This window comes from Plutella xylostella, chromosome 22, assembly GCF_932276165.1.
Source record: "Plutella xylostella chromosome 22, ilPluXylo3.1, whole genome shotgun sequence".
Taxonomy (NCBI): Eukaryota; Metazoa; Arthropoda; class Insecta; order Lepidoptera; family Plutellidae; genus Plutella; species Plutella xylostella.
The window spans coordinates 2,333,051-2,357,533 of record NC_064002.1 but is presented as its reverse complement, the minus strand read 5'-3'; the positions used below and the strand labels follow the sequence as shown (position 1 = coordinate 2,357,533).

At 40.2% G+C, this 24,483-nt stretch overlaps 1 protein-coding gene across 1 annotated transcript in view; it reads left to right on the top strand.

Moving 5' to 3' along the window:
• LOC105389863 (blood vessel epicardial substance) overlaps positions 1 to 24,483 on the top strand; it is a 55,182-nt gene that overhangs the window by 221 nt on the left and 30,478 nt on the right. Inside the window, exons 2-4 of the mRNA XM_038105704.2 lie at positions 18,306 to 18,601; positions 20,957 to 21,159; positions 23,473 to 23,667. Of these exons, the coding sequence (XP_037961632.2) occupies positions 18,329 to 18,601; positions 20,957 to 21,159; positions 23,473 to 23,667 (671 nt within the window). The 5' untranslated portion in view covers positions 18,306 to 18,328. The remainder of the gene's footprint in view (positions 1 to 18,305; positions 18,602 to 20,956; positions 21,160 to 23,472; positions 23,668 to 24,483) is intronic.

Sequence of the window (24,483 nt, the reverse complement as noted above, 5' to 3'; positions counted from 1 at the left end):
CGACCACGCGCCACGCACTTCATCCCGTCTCTACGTATTTCGGCATATTGCGTGAACGGCTCGAGGCATGCTAGTTCGTGATAGTTCACCCTTCAGAACTTTTTCGTAATAAAATGTGTAATATCGCCGTCGGTACCAGCTAAGTACCAACGATTCAAAGCAAAAGAAAACAACGTTCAATCTTTGCTTCGTAACGTATACGATAGGCATAAATACGTTTGAAAATTGTTCAGAGAGTGAACTTAACTACGCATTTAGTTTGAGAGTATTATCTTCATCTGGAGTGTCTGAGAGTAGTTGTGTAGAGGCGGGAGGGTACATCTGAGGCACAGATCTTTGTCACGCGCGCCGGGCCGACGGCTATTGTTGCGCTCCATCCTTATCATCAATTATTCATGCTTTGCTGCGTATTTATTTATTTATACTTTTTGCACACATAAATATAAGTAACTTATTGCATTGCATATTACATATTATGTGGCCGGATACTTGAATAAGTTTCCTCTATTAAATTTGATGAACTGAACCATATATTGTGTGCGGAAATAATAAAATACATTTATGCATTGAACGCAACGCAGCTTGAAGCGAATGAAACTTCGAGTGCCAATATGCTTTTGTACACTATAGTTAGTGCAATATTCATTAAAGTATTCACCAAATTACCTCGAATCGTATTCGACGAAACATTAATTTTATCACTACACTCATCGCTTACATTCATGTGTCAGTAAAATTGATTATAGTTTTATGACTCTGATACGATTCGATATCTAGGAGAAAAGGGTTCAAAAACTTAATAGCTTTAACGAGAAAATAATGGTGTTGTAGTTGAGTATTAAGTACCTAAGTAGGTACATGTGTGTGGGTAGATACTCGTAAGATAGAGAGTAGAATGAGATCGTGTGTAGGCAGCAGCTATACAATATACAAGTTTAGTATCGAGACACGCTAAGTTTCTGAGAAACATAAAGAATCGGCACGAGAAGGAATCATAATAAAGATCTCTACAACTTCAAAATACAAACAAGAAACATGAAAGCATTCTCATTTGAAGTAGCTCAATAAGAATTCTTTAAATCTTTTGACTGAAACAAATTACGTGTGATATGAATAGTTTAAGTGTTTGTGAGGAACATTTATTTCAATTTGAAAAAATGCGTAGCGAACACAATATTTATTTGCCGTTTGCCGCTGGCGTGTCTTAAAAATATTTCTTTTCATACAATTTTACTCGTAACTATAGGTAGCATTAGCTTGCGAGCCGCTTTTACTAAACTTTAATGATTTTTTTTTTTGTTATTTTGGAACCAAAACTACCAAAAGTACCTACAAGGACGATTTGAATGTACCAACAACGAGTCTACCTATAGTTTTGAAATTCCTTCTACATCGAAACACATGCTAGTGCTAGATGAACTATCAAAGACCCTTATTTATAATATTGGCAAGAATATTTATAGCACCAAAAGGTATCACTGCGTTTTTTCGAAGCTACTAAATAGATGAATTACCGAGGCGGCGTACATCTATAAATGATAATATTATGAAAGGTAATCAAGTAAATCTATTAGAATCTTGATCGATTTGGCAACCCTACACCTCCCAACTAGGAAGGTTATGGGCCCATTCATCATTCCCAGTCGAGATCTAAAGGATTATATTGTTAGGACTCCATATAGGCCAACTTTGCAAGTCGATACAAAGTCAATAATGTCGATCAATTTGCTATTTTCGTATCTTGCGTACGGTAATAGTTGTTCAATAAACTTGGAGCTTTTTTCGATGCATAATAAATTGAACGGTGCATCTATTACAGAAAGATACCAAGCTCCGAATTGCCTTGTAACGATGATGATAGTTTAATATATATTTGTTACAAAACACATGTAGGTATGCCTTCCGCATGTCTGGTTTTACATATACTCTAAGGGTTTTACCTAATGATTACATATGTATTACGTATTCTAGCCTGTGACCATGATAATTTGCATAAACACAAAAAATACGTCTCGAGCTGAATCCGTGAAATAAAGACAATGGTGAAAGAACGAGGAATCATTAATTTTACGGAAGTGAACCAAATCCTAACATTATACATGATAACTTAGCCTTCTGCAATGCCCAGCTCGAGCCTTCACGTGTGCTGCATTACGGCGGAGGTTCCACTTAAAACCATAGAGGAACGGAAATTGCATTTGTTGAAGGAACAGATTATTTCATTTCCGCTTTGAGGCTAAACTGTGAAACTCACAAACTCCTATTAACATTAAAATTAAAATAACTTACCCTCATTTACATTCATTACTTTTATTATGTTCCTTATTCCTAGATTTGTCTCTGAGAATTTTTCGTGTTGGTTAAACAGTCTTTTTTGTACCAGTGGTGCCTTTTGAGCCATTTTAGTTATTAGATACTCTTGGTTAAACAACATCCACATCCAATAAGACAAACATCTCATATTTACGACGTAATTTCTACCAGATCTATTTCGGACAAGATAAATTAAATTGGTAAAAGTACCTAATAATTGTATATTTGGTAACTCAAGGAAAATGTTATACTTGCAATAATAATAACCTACGAACGTAAGTACTCAAATTGAACATTAGGTAAACTAAGTCTGAAAATTGATACCTACTGCAAGCTGAATATAAAGCATATTTACCTAGAGTATGTGTTTACATAATGCACACTCACAAATGGATAGGGATGGGTTCTCCCATTCACAATACGCCAAATGTGAATAACAAAACGTCTTATTTTCTTTTACCTCGACACGTTTTCCTGTTAGAAATTGTCCGCTAAGCCCATGACGAGGAAATAGGGACGGGGGGAAATTATAGACTAATAGCAATTCCCCCGTGCTTCGCTTCGCCTTAAAAAGTTTTCCCGTTGGAATTCCGGGATAAAAAGTAGCCTATGTTCTTTCTCAGGGTCTAGACCATCTGTATCTTACCAAACTTCATTCAAATCCGTTTAGTAGTTTTGGCGAGAAAGAGTAACAGACAGACAGACAGACACAGTTACTTTCGCATTTATAATATTAGTTAGGATGCTTAGATCAGGCTGTCGGGGAAAATATTCCAATATTTTTCACTGAAAGTGTTGGCAGCTATTTTAAAATAAACATCGTGGGGGGAAATTGTGGAATTTATGTAATTTGTTAAGATTATTGTGGATGTCGCCGCGGCGGCGTCGTCGTGTCGAGAATAGCCCCCTCTCGCGGCGATTGCCAAATCGCCCCCCCCCCCCCCCCAGCAATGAAGCACCAGAAAGCTATTTATTTTATGGACTGATGCACAGCTTTTAATACTAAGAGAGAACGAGAAATAACAGGGTTGATGCACCACTAATGCTGTGTGCCATTTCTGCTACATTTACTATATCTACAGTTTTAGATGTGTTATTAGATTCAAATGAATATTTTACACTGCTTATACCTATAATTTTACATATCTAATTGTGCATGAATTTGAGGTTTGTTTTGTAATTACTAATAAAAACCACATTGCGGATTTGCTATAGCTACGTTCTGTGGTTTTGTACTATTTAATTAGTTTTATGTTAAACTAACCTATTCGACAGAAAACCCAAAAAAAATATATGAAAATAATCAAATAATAAAAAAAGAACACATGAACGAATGTTTTAAAAAGTTTTGCATCACAACTTTATTTCTTGCTACGGCGCGGCGTAGCAACGCTACGAAGTACTCGGCGTAGCACCGTAGCGCACAGCGTAGCACCAGCACCGTAGCGAACAGTGATGTGAAATTACGGGATGTCTTGTTTATTATCAGATCTGTTCTTAAACATAATGAATCAATATTGATAAAAAGTTCGCTGAAGATATATTTAATTAAATACTTAAATGCCGTATGGCCGTATAAAACTAGAATTCCAAGGCTGCACAAATCTAAATGTATGTAATCGGTACTTATCATATTTGAATGTCTCTGAAACTATCGGCCGTTATTTGAATAGGGAGGAAATGGTCGCGGCTTCGTTATTTAAACGTCACGGAACCACTTCAGAGTTCATAACGAATTCATGTCGTTGTCGTTGTTCATATTATAGTTTTACGGTGTTTAAACTTTCAACAACTTTCATATAAAACAGGGCTTTTAAATCATTAATTATCTGCTTGGCTGTAGAAATTAGAAGTGAAGAAGACGCGCTTAGGCTGCAGCAGGATATTGACAGGGTCGTAGCATGGGGTTGCGACAATAAGCTGGAGTTTAATGGTTCGAAGTGCGTGCAGATGACGTTCAGCAGAGCGCGCGAGCCGCTGCGACACCAGTACACGCTGGGCGGCGGCGCGCTGGCGCGGGTCAGCTCCGTGCGGGACCTGGGCGTCAAGTTCACCTCCACTCTGTCATTTAGTGATCACATTGTGAATATATGTAAAGGTGCTTTTAAAACTTTAGGTTTTGTGCTCCGTAGCTGCCAGGGCTTTACAGACATAGTTACTGTGCCCTGTATAATGCGCTAGTTAGGAGTAAATTAGAAAGCAACGCAGTCATCTGGGCTCCGCATGAAATTAAATATAATCTCATGCTGGAGCGTATTCAAAATAAATTTTTAAGGTATATTTACCTAAAAATGTACGGAGTGTATCCGGGCTATCCTTTGTTGTACCCATCTTTATTTATATTAGGTATGGTGGGGTACAGCAAGATTGAAGTTAGGAGAGACCTGGCTTTGACCAAAATGGTATTTATGAGGTTTAGAGGATGGTTGTGCAATCCCACTGTGCTAGAGAGCATCGGGCTCGCGGTGCCAGCGGCGGGCGGGTGCGGGCTGCGGCGGCGCGCGGGCCGGCTGCTCGCGGCGCCCACCGCCCGCACCAACCTGCTACATGAGGCTCCAGTCACTAGGGCTATTAGGCTTATCAACAAGGCATCTGAGAGGACTGACATTCTCACATGTTCTTTGGGTGACTTCGTAAAGGTTATGTTAAATATGTTATGTGTTGATTAGTTTATTGTGTTTATTATTATTTGTATATCTTGTTATGAAAGTTTGTGTTATTGTTTGATGTTTCTATATTATTGTGTTAGGTTTATCCTGTTAGATAATATAAGTATTAGAAATAAATACCTAATTGATAAATCGGCTGATCTGGAAAGTAGGGTAAAAGTACTGGCAGTTTAAGCGACTAGCAACACAAAAATTTTTATTAAAAATAAAGTATCGGCCTGATTTAAGCACTGGTAGGCTTGAATTACTGGCAATAAGATGACGAACAATTATAGGCATAAATGGTAAAGATATATGATTAATATTCGATTTTAATGAATTTTATATCCACTACCCCCAAAAAACCTAGTAACTGGCAGTAAAAATTAGTAACTGTCACATGATGTTTCGGTAACTGGCACCTTTTAAAAAATCATGCAATTAGGCCAATAAGTACTCTAAAATCAATAATATATTTGATATTAGGTAATGTACATGTACAATTACCTGTCTAGGTTCTGTACCGGTAAGACTCAAAATCACCGTTGTAATGGTCGACTTCTACGACAAAATGACAGTACAAGTATGCGACGAATCGTGGGTCCATATCAATGCAACAAATCGAGAAACCCTTGGATTTGGAAACGGAAATGGAGAAAGCAAATGCTTGTGGACCTTGATGTATTCATTCAGCAGCTTGAGAGAAGTGACCTGGCTAAGTTGAAGACTGCTGACGGTAGTATAGTTGCCTCTAAGCAGAAATTTCTTGCGGAAATTTAAGGTTTCTACGGCTTTCAGCTTCACATGCTCTGGGTAAAGATAGAATTAGTACAGCTCTTCTGAAAGCTATTACTATCCTCGAACAGCTTCAGAAGCTCTTCAACCAATTTTGTTTATAAGTCATGTTTTCAAGCTGTTTTATAAGGTCATCACGAACCATGTTTCTATCAAGTTCTTCAAGGACTATAAGAAAGCCTTTGATTCCATTTAGACCTGGGCAGTTCTGGAATTCCCTCGTTGTAACATGCATAGCGGCCTTAATGCAGCAACAGTATATTATGTCTACCTTGGACAGTCTATTCGACTAGGCAGAAGGAACTTCGAAAACGAAGCTGTAAGGTGCATAAAACAAAATATGTATTACTGGATTGGACTGCATAAGGGAAGATTTGAAAAATTTTCACATAAACGCCTGAAGGCAAAGGTCTTCAGTCAATGTGTCTTACTGGTGATGACGTATGGATCATAGACGTGGACACTGACGGTTGGACTGGTCCACCGATTCAAAATCGATCAGCGGGCATTGGAAAGATTTGTGGTTCTTTGAAGGACCATTTATCAAAAATAAGGTAATCTGTAAGAGAACTTGAGTAACCGATATAGCTCTTAAATTCTGTATGCTCAAGTGGCATTAGGCCGGCCATAGCTGCCGAAGAAACGATGACCAGTGGGGCCAACGCGCTCTAGAGTGGAGACCACGAACAGGTAAGGGTAGCGGCGGATACCTTCGGGCCAGCTGGACCAACGACCTTATAAAGCTGACCGGTAGTGGCTGGATGAGGAAGGTCGAGAACAGAGTGCAGTGTCACTGCTGGTGAGAGGTCCAGCAGTGGCCAGTTACAGACTACTGTAGATTGCCTTGATTTTAGTAATTTTTCTGAAAAGAAACATGAAAGAAATGTTTACCGCACCAGTAAGTGCCAGTTATTGGTGCGTAAAAAAATGTATGCAGATTAGTAACTGGCAGCCCCGTGCCAGTTATTGAAACAAAGCTGCCTAGACACTGGGGGTTTTTACAGTGCACTTTAAATCGTATTTTCTGTCGATAGAAGGTATAAAATAGCTTAAAATCACAAAACCCAAAATATTAGTAACTGGCAGGGGGGTGCCAGTTACTAAGTGAAGATATAAATTACATTTCAGTAACTAGCACCCTCAAATATAACTCAAAAGCAACTAAAATCACAGTGAATCGGGCTATTATGATATTGTTTAGACCTTCCCCTACTTCCTTGGTATTGTCACACTATCAAAAACGTATTTATTTTCGCGAAAACAGGCCATACAAATTTTGGTGTCTCCTTAAGAAAAACTTAACGCACGTGCATTTTTTTGGCCATCTTAGCCGCTTTGACTGAGATAATTTCTAGCGCCGGAAAATACCCACCTAGCGCCGTAAAATTAAACTATAATATCAATGAATAATTGGAGATTGCTGTAAACACATCAAAGATGGTCTTACTATATCCAAAAGCTTAATATATTTAGTTTTATAGTCAAAGTGCGTTACCACGATTTACCCTACCTATAGGTATTATTTTTTGATTTTTTTTAATACAAAATTCGGTGTGACTTTTTGCCAAACTTTAAAATTTTCGAAAACAAACGATGTCTACTTCGAGCTGAAATGGGTTGACCAATGTGACTATTTCAGATTTTTAATCGCTAAGCTCTTATATATTATATTTTAAAACGTGTTTTCAAAAACAGAAAACCTTACCAATTATTTGAACAGGTTCTGTATAAACTGGACAAAGTTTTGTTGGCGCGGCACCATGCTTGAGCTACACTTTAACAAATTAAAAAGATAAAAGTTTGTTTGATTCAGAGAACAAATGATTCATGTTGAGATTCTCATTGAAGTCGAACTATTTCTTTAAAGTTATGAAATGTAAAGACTGGAAAAGAATCAACTTTAATTATATTTTTAATATTATAATTTTATACATTATAGTTATTTTAATACCATATCTAAATCAGTTTGTCATCGATTCTTAAGCAAATTTCTTTAGATATTTACAAATAAATAAATAAATACCTAACAATAACGTTTAGCTGTATTGCTGATTTGTTTTCACCCCTTAGTTCCAGTGACTTAGAACGAAGTCGTTCTATCTAATACAACTTGAACATACCAATGTGGATTGGCATTCTTGAGATCGAGTTCAACTGGGCAACTGACTACTGATGCTAGAAGAGTTTAAATTGCTGTTGAACATTAAAACTAATGGCTATAAGTATAATATTTATTATATGGATACGTTAAGTGCCTTTTTAACCCTACCTGGATATAAAAGTTATCTGTGCAAGGTAGATAACGACAACGTTGGTTACAGTTTTTTTTTTATTTATACAAAACATTGTGTAACATAGTTAGGTTTTTAAATTAACATGCCATTAAATCTTATTATAGTTCATATCACATAATATATTATTTAAATCATCTTCATAACTTTAGATATAAAATTGACTGGCTTTTGACGTTTGAGTGTAAACATGCCAAATAAACAAAATAAATAAATAAAATTTTAAATTATAATTACAAATAAGATAATAATATAAATACTACATTCCCAAGTGCTTACAATACAAATTTCCACGATCTACGAGTTTTAAGTGTTCCTAGTCGGCCAACGTACCTACATAATAACTAACTCCAGGACTTCTTCTCCAAAATACACTTCTCGGACGTATCGGAACCTGGCCGGAACCGGCCTAAGAGCCGCGGAGGCAGTGGTCCGAGCAACACGCGCGACGGTCCGGCCGGTCTGAGTGGACACCGTCATCATCGGCAGACACCGCCTCGCGGGGTCCGTCGCAGGAGCCTCCCTGAGAAACCGAGAGGGAGGCGCGGGGCCTGGACCGCGCCACAGCGGCCACAGCGGGCCTGCCATAGCGTACTCCGGCCCCTCGCCCCATGGGCCGGAGCTACGTGCGCTCGCTCGACAGAAACAATCTGGTTTTTAGGTGCCGAGTGCTTATACTTAATCTAAGAGACGAACATTGTGCAGTGATAGTAACTGTAAAGGTCTTTCTACTATTTTAATTATTTTTTTATAATGATATATACATTTATATTTTTAGTACCTATGTAGTAGATTAATTTAATTTTTATTATATTTATAGCATTTTAAAGAACGGCGTATGTCTCAAACAGACTGCCCGCCCTCCACCAGTAATGTTGCGCCGTCCCAGGAACTTGTGAGGTGTCCGGACTGCTCCCAGCCACGTTTTTTCAAGGGACAGAGAGGCCTGAAGATTCATCATGGAAAACAACACCGCCAACCATCGTCCACGCAGCCACCGCCGCCGCCCGCCCATGTCCCCACAGACCACAACCACAGTCGGCCTGCTGGTGGCGGGCTGTGGAAGCAATTAGCTGAGCTAAAGTCCACCTGCCCGGTGGTGGCACGGATACCCCGCGGCGCGCGGAATACGGTGGCCGCCTCTCTGTCCAAATGCATTCGACAGACAATAGAAACCAACGACGTGAGCAGCTGGGAGCAATTTTTTACTTTTTCTTACCGGACCCTCCACGTGACCCGGGACGGGAAGTCGAGCGGCTCCCTAACACAAAAAATAAAAAAAAACTGCACGCACCCCACAGAAACCGACAACCCACATCCACCATCAAACAGACTCCCCCACCGAAACACCGCACAACTCGTAGAACGCAAGATAAATGCGGGGGACATCAAGGGAGCCGCCCAACTTCTTTTTTCGTCCGACGCGGCTGCACCCGACACAGCAGAGACTTTGTCCGCCCTGGAGTCAAAACACCCGCTTTCATCACCATCCTCGCAGCTTCCACCACCGCCCGACCCCACCGAGCGCACCCCGACAGCCACGGTTGAAGACGTGCAGGCTGCAGTCGCGTCCTTCCGGGGCGGCTCGGCCGGTGGCCTCGACGGACTCTCGCCCCAACATTATAAAGATCTCATCTTTGGCACAACGGGAGACACTGGCCGGGTCGTGCTGGAGAGCGTGACACAGCTAGTGAACCTCATGCTGTCGGGAAAGGTTTGCACTGAGATAACTGATGTTTTATACGGTGCAAACCTATGTGCTCTAAAAAAAAAGGACGGTGGGATAAGACCTATCGCTGTGGGAAACGCAATCCGCCGCGTGGTATCCAAAATATGCTGCAAACACATCGCGCCAATACTGTCGGATAAGTTCCAGCCCACCCAGTTAGGTTTCGGCAGTAAAGGAGGGTGCGAGGCGGCGGTCCACGCGGCGCGCGCGTTCCTCACAAGCGGCGCGGGCGAGGTGCTGCTGAAAGTGGATGTAAGGAACGCCTTCAACTCGGTTGAGAGGGAAGCTCTGCTGACTCAGATCAAGGAGGTGGTTCCTGAAATATACCACTACATGTGGCAATGTTACGGGGAAAAAACAAAATTAGTATACAGGAACCACCTCCTTTACTCTGCGGCTGGGTGTCAGCAGGGAGACCCACTCGGTCCAGCGATATTCAGTCTGGCTATTCATCCGGTGATAACCAAAATTAAATCTAAATTTAACGTGTGGTATCTCGATGATGGATCCATAGGAGATGAAGCAAGCACCGCTCTTCAAGACCTTGACTCCATGATCAAAGAATTCCAAAACATCGGACTAGAATTAAATTTCTCTAAATGTGAACTTTTTATCAACCCCAACCTACCGACAGACAAACAAACAGACATCCATAGTAAATTTAACTCTCTGGCACCCGGTATCAAAATCTTAAATAAAAGCTCGCTTCGTCTCCTCGGATCCCCAGTTCTTGACGAATCGATTCCCAAATATATTGACGATGAAATCACAAAATTCCAGGAATCATCGCATCGGCTGGTACAAATTAATCCGCAAATCGCCCTGGTAATCATCAGATACTGTCTTTTCGTTCCAAAATTTACCTATGTACTGCGATGTTCACCTATTTGGAGACACCAAAATTTACTTAATAATTTGGATGCGATGATCAGAAATATACTAACCGAAATTCTAAATTGCCAACTGGATAACCGCAGCTGGGCCCAGGCATCGCTGCCGATACGGTTCGGTGGCCTGGGCATCCGCTTGGCGTCCAGTGTGGCCCTCCCGGCGTTCCTGTCCTCGGCACACAGCACGGCTGGCCTCTACGGAAAGATAATTTACCCATCGCTTGGCGATGCAGAGGTCACCTACTTGGCCGAGGCCAGGAGCGCCTGGTCAGATATCGCTGGCCTACAACAAGATGTCCCTCGACTACCCGAATCCCAGAGGCTGTGGGACGAGCCGATCTGCAGGCAGGTACAGGAAAATCTCTTAGAAACTGCCACCAGCCCTGCAGACCGCGCCCGCCTCATGGCTTCTGCCGAACCGGAGTCGGGACATTGGTTGAGGGCCCTTCCATCTGCGAGTGTGGGCACACTGCTGGACCGCAACACCTTTAACCTTTCTGTCTGTTTGAGACTAGGCTGTAAGACCAACGAGCCACATCGCTGCCGTTGCGGGGACCCCGTCGACCAGCTAGGCCACCACGGCCTCTCCTGTCAGCGGAGTGCCGGCCGATTACCCCGCCACGCGGCCCTTAACGACGTCATACGTCGGGCCTTTGCGAGCGCCGGAATCCCCGCCATTCTGGAGCCAACCGGCCTGGCGAGAGACGACGGGAAGAGGCCCGACGGTATGACCGTAATGCCCTGGAAGTACGGGAAATGCCTAGTGTGGGACGCCACCTGCACCGACACAGTGGCCCCCTCCCACATCCAGGGTAGTGCCGCGGCGGCGGGCACGGCGGCGGCTGCTGCAGAAAACCTCAAACGGCGCAAATACAACGGTCTGTCTGACAGCTACATATTTGTGCCGTTTGGGGTTGAGACCCTGGGGCCGTGGGGACCCGAAGCGCGACGATTAGTAAAAGAACTTTCGTCGCGCCTGGTCGAGGTATCAAGGGACCAGAGGGCTGGCAGCTATCTCAGCCAGCGCATCAGCCTGGCTATACAGAGAGGGAACGCTGCCAGCCTCCTCGGAACCATCCCGGGCGACGGCAGCGAACTAAAAGAAATATTCTACCTTTGATAAACTCCTGTTTATTAAGGGTAGAATATTTCCAGGCCAGTTATAAGTATTTTATATTATTATCATTTTTATTTGTAAAATATATAGATAGTTTAGTTAAATAATAAGTACTTAATATTTTATAATAAAGCTTAATAATGTTTAATTTAAATTTTCAATTAAGTATTGTACTGTACACATTTTAAAATTGACTTGTGAGTGTATTTATCTTAAAGTCTATTCTCTATGTCTTTTTCTATAACTCTGTTGGAGTTTCAAGCCTCGAGAATCTCGAGATCATCCATTTTGGTTGTTGACTATAAAATAAAGTTGGTCGGTTGCCAACCATTCACTATTCACGACCCTGTCAAAGCCTTAGTGCATATGTCATTCTTTCATCTTGCCAACTTTATCTTTATCTAGCATGGCATATTCTGCTCCATAACTTCATAACAGCCATCTGCATCAGTGTTTCATAAATATAAAATTAGGTATAAAGATAAAGATAAAATACTCTTTATTGCACACAAACAGAAACAGTTTCATCATAAACATAGAAAAGAAAAGAAATTATACATAGGTATATTTGTATATTACTATTAGTCTTCATGTCACGGTTTTAAATAGATGAGCACGGTTTTTAATAAGGGTATTTATTAACTATCGTAGGAATGTGGATACAAAATGCTCTAATACATCCATTAGCTGGTTAGCTATCATTCAGTTGTGAAATAAGAAAGCCTTATTGCATACGTGCTTATTATATATTGCAAACAAAACAATAAAATAAAGATCTTCCATTGTTTTAAATAAAAATTAGCTATGCTATTAATTAGGCTAGGAAAACTGGCTCGTAAAGTTATAATAGCTCAGGTAACAATAGGTTTTACAAAGGACATACAACTGCAGTGTTTTATCGATAAAAACTGTGCAGCTGGAAACAATAGGGTGTGTGTAATAACGGTACTGGTTGAAACTGCCTTGAGCGTAAAGCTGTGTGCACAATAGCACAGCTAAGCATGCATGAGGCCTTTGTATTTTATACATAAATATCTGAAAACATTTCTTCTCCTTATCGATTAAGTGACAAATGCATGGAATAGGGTTTGTTAATTCTCGTAATTTTCTTAAAATGTATATACAATAACGGATTTACAGCTACTGATCTGACATCACTTCTGCGATTACAAACGGGTTTTCCTTTTTTCAACTTTTTATCCACGTCCCAACGATGCTATTTACCCACACTTTACTGGTAACGTTACACGGTAATAGCGAGGATATGCTAAGGAAGCTGTTGGCTGGTCGCGTCCTTACCTACGTCTCGCGGGGCGCCGCCGGGCGATGCAATTCAATGCAAATGTGGCGATGCTTGATAAGAACGGGTGCGGCCGCCGCCGGCCGGATGTCTGCTAAATACTAGCAGCTACAATGTACGCAAATTTTAATGAAATGACTAACGAACAGCAAAAATATTTGGCCACGTTTGACGGAAGTTTGATATAATTACATATAAGGCGATTGACAACGTTTAGCAACAGTTTTGATGATAGGTTTTGATACTTTTGATAGTAATGGCCCAAGTCGAACATAAACATCATATACCTACTACAGACGACTGTATGGCGCAGTGGTTAGTGACCCTGACTACTGAGCCAAAGGTCCTGGGATCGATTCCCGGCTGGGGCAGATATTTGTTTAAACACAGATATTTGTTCCCGGGTCTTGGATGTGCCCGTGAAATGGCAATAGTTCCTAATAACCCTATTACATTGGGACTAACATAAACACTGTCGAAAAGTGGGTGCAGCACCTCTGCCTACCCCGCAAGGGAGTACATTAGTACAAGGCGTGAGTGTTTATATTATTATTATTATTATTACCTACTACACAATAAACATTATACAATATGACATGTTACGATGTTAAAAGTTAATCATCGGAGTTATAAGATTTTGTACCAGTCAAGGATGCGGATAAATTGCTGGAGATATCATTCTGAAAGCGTTGTCAGCATCATTGTACCAGCCAATACACTTTTTCTAGATAACATACGCCATTAAACGCGGCCTTACACATCCAAGACCTGCTCTCGCAACGTACAATTTCATTATTTGTAGTGAATACGTTTCCTTATAAGCGTAGTTACGGTAGGTGTATGTATAATTGTATTATATCTTCACCAATAATTTATTGCAAAGTGGAAGCTTGTCTAACTATTGTGCTGAATACAACTAGGTAGGAAAAATTGTGCCAATAAGCTTTCCCAAATAGGACATGAACCGAACTAGGCACACTCGAATAGTAAATAAGTGACCTAAATTTAATAGACAGACACAGGTTTAAAAATTCAAAAACGATAACAATTATAATAAATATATAGGTACATTCCCAATAATATGTATGTCAAGACGAAAAATGGGTTCATTACATAAAGGCTCTCTTCGTATAATATAGATTAGTCAGATTATTCCAGTCACTGGATAGTTAAGTACTTGCCTTGTACTACAACTAGTAGCTAGTGCATAAACTATGACTACAAGTGACGAAGCCTCAGCGCTATCAATCATTGCCACGCGATCCCTGTTCCTATTGCAACGGGATAGAGTCGTAGTTAGTTGCTTGATCAGTTTGGTATTCACAAAGCCACATGATTATCTGCCTGATGAATGCATCTGTCACTGACTATCAGTATTAAGTAGGTAATTGGTCAGTAAATCACAGGTGGGAAGGTCGACATGTAATGTATTATTACGTAAATAAGGAGCTTAGATGTTAAGCTTTGGCATCGCAATATCAAGCCCATCTTAAAACTTGACCTAATAAGCGACTGCTCTAATAACCTTACCCACGTCATACTAACTAACTGAATTTAAAAACAGCTGACTTTGATTAATTGTAAAAAAGCGTAGGAACCACAAACTACGATCGGTTATTCGTCGTTTGACGGTTATGAACGAATTTATACAGCTACTTATGGCATTCGGAATGGTTTATCGGTTTTGCATTTACGTAGATCGCATTTGGCATTACCAAAGACGTAATTATTATGATGATATTATGCAGAAACCATACTTACTAAACACGAGTTAGTTTACACTGTTATTAGTAATCTTACGGAATTCTGACAGTTATCAATTTTAGACAAATCAGAGATCACAAACCTTTTTGGGCTGGGCACTTTTTCAATACGAGTCTGGACATCTGAGACTATAATATATTTTTTTTAGTCCCTGTATCCATTTTATTAAGTGCGGCGCTCCAAATTAAAAGGGGATTTACCTACGGTGAGAAATAATTACCGTACCTACCTAAATATATTACAAACAGTGAAAAATACAATTAAAGATAATCTCAATTATCTTATATAATTATCGCTGTCGTAGAAAATATATCTAAAAACAACTAGTTATTATTTTTGAAACGGTAGCCGCGCCGATGTCAGGCCGATGTTGCGTTCGTATTTGAATAGAGGTAAAAAAAGAGATCTCGCTCTATAAAATTGTATTGTGTGCACTGACTGGCTTGCGTGTCGTCACAGCAAACTGTGCGTCTAAAATGTGCGGTGGTGGTACCAAATTAGCGATACAGGTGAAATTGTGTCAGCAACTCATCGCTGGGAGTAAGACAGCAGAACACGTTTACCCCATCGGTCATCGGTTCTTCGACAGATGTGACCAGCCCATTGCCACTTAAGCTTACTATCTCGGTGAGCTATGTCGGTGACTTTAGTTCTCTGTCAGATTACTTCGTTCCGGATGCGATCTTTCAAGCATAGCTCCAAGCATAGCTCTTTCCATAGCTCGCTGAGTGACCTTCAGTTTGTGAACCAGTCCCACAGTAAGTGTCCACGTTTTAGCCCCATAGGTCATAACCGGTAGGACACACTGATCAAAGACTTTCGTCTTGAGACTTTGTGGTATGGGCGACGAGAAGACTTGACGAAGTTTGCCAAATGCTGCCCAGCCCAATTGTATTCTTCTATTGACCTCTGATTGGAAGTTGTTTCTACCCAGCTGCAGAGTCTGTCCAATCCAGTGGCGTGCTTTGGGAGGGAAAGGGAATACGTCCAGCAGTGAACTGCTATAGGTATGACGATGGATGGATGATGATGGATTTGTTTATTAAAATCTCTACCTAATCATCACTATTATCATCATCATCATCAGTATCTTCATCATCAGCATCGCTGACTTTAATTATTAGAGATTCTGTAACTCTGTCGATAAAATCGTCGAGAGTGCACATCTTATCTTCGTCTTTTATTGTGTGGCTGATGCATGCTTGCCATTTCTCAGGAGTAACATTTTTTATACCTTCTAGTAGTAGTTTTTTAACTTCCACCATTTTGTAGGTTGTGTTGTCTCTTGCGACATGCCCCTTCACTTAAGCCCACACCAATTTTTGAAATTGATTAAAAAGGTTTATTATCCCTGAATTTAGTAGGAAGTGATGCCATGCTAAAGAATAAAATAAAGCAATTAAAATTAATTCGATACATGGGTCTGAGTCGTGATCCTACTTCATATTATAGATGCGAAAGTTTGTAAGTGTATATGTGTATGTATGGATGTATGTATGTGTGTATGTTTGTTATTTCTTCACGTCAAAACGGCTGAACCGATTTTAATGAAATTTGGAATGAAGTTAGCTGACACCCTGGATTAACACATATGTTACTTTTTATCGCGGAATTCCCACGGGAAAACTTATTAAGGCGAAGCGAAGCTCGCGGGAACAGCTATTATATTGAAATATTTGTTATTTTTGTATTAGTTTACTTGAGCAAGTAAATATTTAGATTTATCTTTTTGTATAAAAATATTAAGAAAAAATTATTGCCCAGAAATGGATCGCAATTTTTCATTTTTTCGGTAAAGAACTTTTTTAGTAGCATCACTTATAAAATGTCAGAATTCTTTCCAATTAAAAATCAGAGAGTAGAAAAATATTATTAATTTATTAAATGCGCATATATGTTTAGTATTATATAGATACAAGACTTGGCTTTTATTAAAATGTTAGATGAAAGTCGAAGTAAAACCAATATTGGATGAACAGACCCGTGAGTTGCGTATGAAATGAGGCAAGCGAGGGACCGCACATCGCACGTTGCACGCACATTCTTAGAATGGTATGAGAAAAATGCTTTTCACTATAACCTAGAAAAGATCTACTGAATTATTAATACTAAAATCCTAATTATTTATAGTTATCACCTTCGTGGTAAGAGATACATTTATTAATAATCTAAATAACAAGTAATTCAACCCCGTGTGCCTTTAGAAGTAGCCTTAAATTGATTATACATACAATAGTTGCTGTTGCTTGCTATATTAGCCATAGATCCCAAACCACAAAATGTGGCAAAACAATAAAAACTTAGCTTAGAAGTTTGTCGGGCAGTTAATATGACGTTCGCAGTAGATTTGTGTAAAAAAATATGTTTCTTATATAACCTCAGTGTTTACAAGCAATCGAATGTAATTCTATGAATTTGATACTCGAACGTGGCCTATCAGTGACCTCAATCTAGTAAATACTGTGAAATATATCAGACGCACCCTCGTCCGCCGGGAGGTCCTGAACAAACTCGATTTCCTCTCGACGACCCATTCAGTGTGCCCGCCAAATAATTCCAATAAACGACTCCACCAAGAAATCCTGTCCCCGCCTCGTGATTCATTCTGTTCTGCTCCTCCATTTATTTTTAGATACTACGGGAAATTAGCTATTGTAGGACTTAAGCCCTACTCGAAAGCTCGAACCTGAATTGGATTAGTGAGACCGGGAATAAATACTCCTTTTATATTGTACCGGTACTGAAATCGATAACTTGCAACTTTTATGTTATGTTGCTTTTGGGGTTTCGTCCGCAGCTCGCATTTTGCTCTAGAATTCGGTAGCGTGTTTCGAAGCGGGAATTTGAACCACGAAACTATTTTAATGAGTGCATGTGTTTTTGAACCGATATGTACCTTTTTATCTACCCACCTATACGTATAGTATTGCTGAGAAGCTAATGTAACAACATTAGGCAGTATAGGTTTTTTTCGGTAAAGTGAAGACTGATGATGCGATACGCCCACCCGCTAGCGAGGTCATTGTACAGACAGTCTGAGCGCTGCCGCGGGTTCAAGGCGGAACCTGTATTATTACGTCGTCTAACACTATATTTATAAACACAGCCCTTTATAGCCTCATGTAACATCGTTTACCAGAACGTTGCCGTTGTCGACAATATAATGTTAGAAATATTCGCAGTTTCGCAAAAGTTCAGTTCTAACCTTTTGTATTTTGCTGTTCATAAAAGTTTGGTCTCGCCCGCGCCCTCCCAAATATGATCCAAATCAAGAAAATCATGAAAAAAGCACTCGTTTACCTAATGTTAATGAGTGAGAGTAGACCAATTGAAATACGAGTTTGGTACGGTCATGTGCAGAAACCTGACCCCCCTCTCATAATAACAATGCTTCTGAGAGGGGTCAGATTTCTCCGCCTTAAACTAACCACCATGCTAACACTTCCTCCTTGTTACAGATAAGGGTGGCACGCTCGCGGTGATGGAGGTAGTAATCCTGAAAGCGAAGGCGCAACTGAATCGTGCGGCGGCGGCGCGTCGCGCGCACGCGCAGGCTCGGGGCGCGCGCGGCGGCGCGGGGGCCATGGCGCCGGCCGCGCCCGCGCCGCCCTGGCTCAACGCCTCGCTGCTCTACAACGCCACCCGGCTCAACCTCACGCTGGACGCCGAGCTCGACGCCATCGCCGGCAACGCCACTGATGATGACCACGGGTTCTGTGCCAAGTGGGGCACGGCGCAGCAAGATCTGTTTCAGGTAGGTTTTGTTCGGTGAATAAGTTTCGTATGGGGTAAGAGTTCTTCTTCTTCTTCTAGAAGGGTAAGAGTTAAAGGGGAAATAGATTTTGGAGAATTCTTAGTTATAAATACTACGGATGAGTAGATAGACGTATTGTATTGATTAACTATGTACTGAAGTTCCCTCGTTTATCTCGGACAGATTTTCAGTTGTTTTATCTATTCCATTTTGGTTCTGTTAAATTTATTATCAATCAAAGATCCATGTCGTTTTTGGACAGTAGTTGCGTCATTCAACATGTCTAAACCAACCGTGGCATTTTAACTAACATTTGCAAATAGCTTTACAATACCGATCCTGAGCCGTGCATTTTATTTCCCCGAAACTGGTGCTGTCCCGGGGGAGCTATTAATCTTATTGCCCGTGCAACAACAGAGTAAAACACTTTACTTTTTTCACGGCTAAAAAATTGCCGCCTGTTCCGTCTACCGCCATACATGCATGGTTGGGGTCACTCTCTAAGTAGACGAACGACGCAGTCGGCACGCTTAATAAACGTCATAAAGCTGTGGTTCGCGGCAGTTTTGGTTTTCCTAAGCTTCAGAGTGCTGCGATAACCACGGCTCTGTGACGTTTATTGAGCGTGCCGACTGCGTGACAATGCTTGTTCGTTCGTTCGTCGGCTTAGAGAGTGGCCCCCCAGAACGCAGTTTATTTCCATTTCTGTACCTGGCGGGCTCCCAAGCTGTGTCAGGACTCGCACGATATTGTACATTTGAAATTCTATAAGCTGCCATATCGACATTTACGAGTGAAAATTGTACGTCCGCCTGCGAGCGGCTTGTATAAATAAGATGACTTGAACTTGCCATTTTATTTGTTATGTAAGGGAAACTGAAAATGAAAAATACGTAGGAAACCTTGGTAAAGATTCAAAACAAGAGAAAGTTTTGGAAAGTTTGCTAGCAGAAATGAATTGTTTATGTTAGCAGGTATATTTATAACTTAACTTTAAATAAGAGCCGTGTATAATAAATTCGGCACTTTTTCATAAAGCAATGTCTACCAGACATCCTTTAGGTGGTGTAGATACTTTTGAAATGTTATTGAGGTTGCCCATCCAGCATACCATGTAAAAGAAAAACATAATACCATACCATGTAAAAGAAAAAGATTCTCGGTGGCTAAGTTCCACAAGCCCAACCGTCCGAGGACGTCTCCAGCAAACACTTTCCTTGTTGGTCGCGTGCACACTAGTCGCTTTGTCGTCACTGTGATTGCGCGCGCTCACGCACTGCTACACAAACAAGTTCATGTCACATGGAGCCGTGGCCGAGGCTACATTGCGTTTCTTTGCTTTTTTGTTTACTTTAATTTAGGACTGCGTTGCCAGTCGACAAATTGCTTATACTAGCCGCGTGTAACGCTGCAAATTCAGAACACTTATCATTCAGTATATAAACTTTCAGTCAACGGTAGTTAAAAACGGTAGTTTTCCTACTGGGAACTTACATATAGATTATGGAAGCGATGGATTAGGGTGCACGAAAGAATCCTCCCTGAATGTAGTATCTGGCGGCGGCGCACCCTGGATAGTAATGGACTGGCTAATCTTCACATCACGGAGGTAAACCCTAGTCTAGTCTACCTCTAGTGTTTGTTACCTTACCTTTTTACCAATTTAATTAAATATTACTTACTTTAGTTTATTTTAAATTACCACACAGGCACGTGACCCTGCCACCACATGAAAGCCATATTAATAAAGAAGCACTATGTACCGCAAAACTGTGGTTTCCGATGTCGCATGCAAGTCACGCACGGGCTGGGTGCAATTTGCGAGCGGCGACAGAAACAAACTTGCAAATTATTCTCAATAGTTGTCTATTACATGTTGCATTGCATCGCACTGACGACAAAGTATGTGTTGGGGGAAGTTCAACAATTTGGAACTACAATCTGATAAAATATCATATTCTTGTGTAACACTCCACCATCATTAAAATAGTCTTCCAAAAAGTTTTTATTTCATTTTTAACAATGCAACATTTACAACACAACTTCACACGATAGTACATAGGTAATGTTTTCCGTACTTGCATTAGTTTCGGCTTTTTATATCAAGTCCAATGATTTCATAATGACTTTATCATCTTACTAAATAAACCTACAAACTTACATTAACCGCTCAAGTCCCTGTGACTTATTGGTTAACCAAACCATTGATTTTTATTTGTCTCTAATTTCCCAGCAGAGAGGTTAAATACAACTTTTAAAAAATATCAATTTTTAATTAACATTTACCGTATGAACCCACAGACCCCACACTTAAAAACCCCAACCAAAACCAACTAACTCCCCTCCACCCCACAGGCAGCAAACCTGTGCTTCGCGATCGCCTTCCTCGCGCCCAAGAGCCTGAAGCAGAGCATCCTGGTGCTGCGAGCGCTGGCGGCCACGGGCGCCGTGCTGATGGCCATGTGGGCCGGCGCCGAGGTCTGCGCGCCCGACGTGCTGGCCTGGGCCACTGCGCTCGTGTTGGTGAATTCGCTGCACACCATTGTGCTTATTATTCGGTGAGTCTTGAAAACTAGGTTTGCTGGAGTTAGATGGTAGTTTATGATATGCTGGTCAACTCGCTGAACATCATTGTGCTTATTATTCGGTGAATTCCAGAGTTTTTTTTTGTTACAATGTTAAACAATTTATGAGTATGGGCAGGTCATTTTAGGTGATCAAGTTTGCGAAAATATTATAAATAAAAGTATTTAAAAGGTGTTTGAGGAGTACTTATATGTAGGTACACCTACATATAAGTAAGTACTCCTCAAGTATTACCTGTATATCAATCGGGATAGTGATATTTTACATGTATAATGGCGCATGAACTTGAAACATACGAGAATCTATAGATGCCTTAGACTGTTTCTGTCTGAATTATGCGGTGAAAAGTGAGAAAATTCATCCACTTTTTATATTCTTCGAATCGAATTAACTAACTTAAGTAGCCGTAAGAGTCTTAAGCGTAATTTAACATTCTTTACTTTGAAGCTAAAAAACGGAAGCTCATCGGAACCACAAAAGAAAGAATAGAATGCAGACCGCACAGTATTTTTGTTCTGTGCTTACATTTTTTCCTGCTCCCAAAGAACATAGCGGTAAATGTAGTCTTAGTTAAAGCTTTAGTGGATTATGGCTACCATTTTCGTAGCCACAACAAACATTGTTTCAGTTATTCTATTTTGTGAACTAAGAAATATAAAAAAGATAAATAGTTGAAATTACTTTTGTTCTACATAGTACAAAAGTAAACACATGTACTTATAATATCGATTGAACAAAATATTCTTCACTTCGAGTTTTAACTACTACATTTTGCAAAAACTTATATATTCATTAAGTAAGAATACCAAGTAAGACCAAGTTTATAAAAAATGCATAACACTTTGCAGAAAAGGATGGTAATATGTTTACTTACATCACAAATAAGTGGAAAGTACCTCGTGGTTTAACTTTTCCTTTTGCTTCTAAAACATTTTCCTGGCTGAGGATTAAGAATAAGTAAAAAAAAAAACGTAGCCAGCATTCCGAGGTGGCCACTCAAGAGCCAGGTCACGTCAAGTTGTCCCATGCGAGTGTGGGAGTGACGTCATTCACATGCACACAGCTCTATGCAAGTGATTTATATTTCATCCCGGTTCCAGAGTTTTCAATATTTCATAATATATTCACATGGCTTATGTTACGGGCTGAAGCTTGCCGTGGCTTCTGGCCTGACATTTTCCAGGCTATAGCGTTGTATCTGAACATTAATACATTTACGAGAGGTTTTCTATAATACTTAATGGCATTGAAATTAATCCATATATTTACTGGAATTATCTTAAACCATAGACAAAAAAACTTCAATATTTTGACCGCCATCCGCTACCAAAATTTTTACCACTGATTAAATTGGTAGCCTCGCTGTGAAACCGACAAAATTCATGCTCACTGAATGGAACTGTTTCATTAATTAAACAGAACAGTCATGTAAAATTTATATTAATACTTAAGTGGTTTGTAAAAGGCATGGTGCGAGGTCAGTAAATTCCACAGAAATACCCTACGATCATATTCGTACTGAAAAGCTGTCGCCTAAAATGTATCGTGGCAATTTAACTTTTCCACTTCAAACTATGAAATAAGGCGTTATTTGGCATGAGCTTTATGTGTCGTGAAAATACATGATAGAGATAAAGTATAGGTATTGTTGAAAGTTCACCGCTATGTAAACTTGTATATAAATATAGCGAGTATATTTTATTATAATGTCATGTAGTTTGAAAGCTCTACATCAGAGGGATAGTGGGAGCTTTACGATGGTTGTGAACTCGTTTGTAGCTTCCTGAGGTAAGCTTTCGAATAAAATATATCTGCGAAATATTACCCGGGATTTTAGTTTGTTTATTATTACTGTTACGAGTTTATTTTATAAATAGTGTACTGTATATCATTATACTAATGTTAAAAAGAGGATAACAAAGTTACAATGTAAGACTGAATATCTGTTTTCTAAAATTATTACACAAATATATGAAAATTATATTTTGTTCATCCCAGTATTCCAACAGCAGCGAACCTTTCTAAAGACAATGCATAAAATCTCGATGTGGAAAACTTTCGTACCTGGTTTCAATTAGCAAATCATTGATCATAATTTACATACATACAGTCGAAGACGCAGTGAGCCTCCAATCAGCCCACATTGTGTTATTACCGCAGTATCACGTATAACAACTTCTTACATACCAACCAAACCATAGGTACTAACATTTGGTTTCTTAACATGCAAAATAAAATTACCCCCTCTTTTACCAGACAACTGAACTTCATTTCTCTCCCGCCAGGTTCCTCCCGCCAGCGCTTTCCCTCGAGCTGACAGACTTATACCTGAAGCTGTTCAAGCCGCTGAAGGTGAACAAGAAGCACTTCACGGAGCTGACGCGGGAGGCGCGGCTCGTGCGGCTGGACGCGGGGGAGGCCTACGCCGTGGAGGAGGTCACGCCGGCGGACGAGAGGCTGTCCATACTGCTGAAGGGGAAGTGAGTCTTTTAGCTTGTTTATGGTTTTTAGGGTTCCGTAGCCAAAATGGCAAAAACGGAACCCTTATAGTTTCGTCATGTCCGTCTGTCCGTCTGTCCGTCTGTCACAGCCGATTTACTCGGAAACTATAAGTACTACAGTGATGAAATTTGATGGGAATATGTGTTGTATGAACCGCTACAAAAATATGACACTAAATAGTAAAAAAAAGAATTGGGGGTGGGGCCCCCCATACATGTAACTGAGGGATGAAATTTTTTTTTTCGATGTACATACCCGTGTGGGGTATCAATGGAAAGGTCTTTTAAAATGATATAAAGTTTTCTAAAAAACATTTTTCTTAAAGTGAACGGTTTTTGAGATATCAGCTCTCAAAGTCGTAAAAAGTATGTCCCCCCCCCTCTATTTTTATAACTACGGGGTATAAAATTCTAAAAAAAATAGAGGTGATGCATGCTAATTAACTCTTTCAACGATTTTTGGTTTGATCAAAGTATCTCTTATAGTTTTTGAGATAGGTTGATTTAACTGTAATTTTGCTGCTACGGAACCCTTTGTGCGCGAGCCCGACTCGCACTTGGCCGGTTTTTTATTATTATTTTCCGACGCAATCACTTTTTTTATTCGTAGTGCTACACTAAGGATTCTTTTCTACATTGATAAATTTGTATCTAGGTATAATACCTACACGTACCGCAATGATATAAGTATAGTCGTGTCAAACGCAGTGCGCGAAATAGTCACGTTTCAAACGGGTTAAATGTATGAATTTGGGCCGGTTTGGGGCACACTATTGTGTTTATCTACTATGTCAT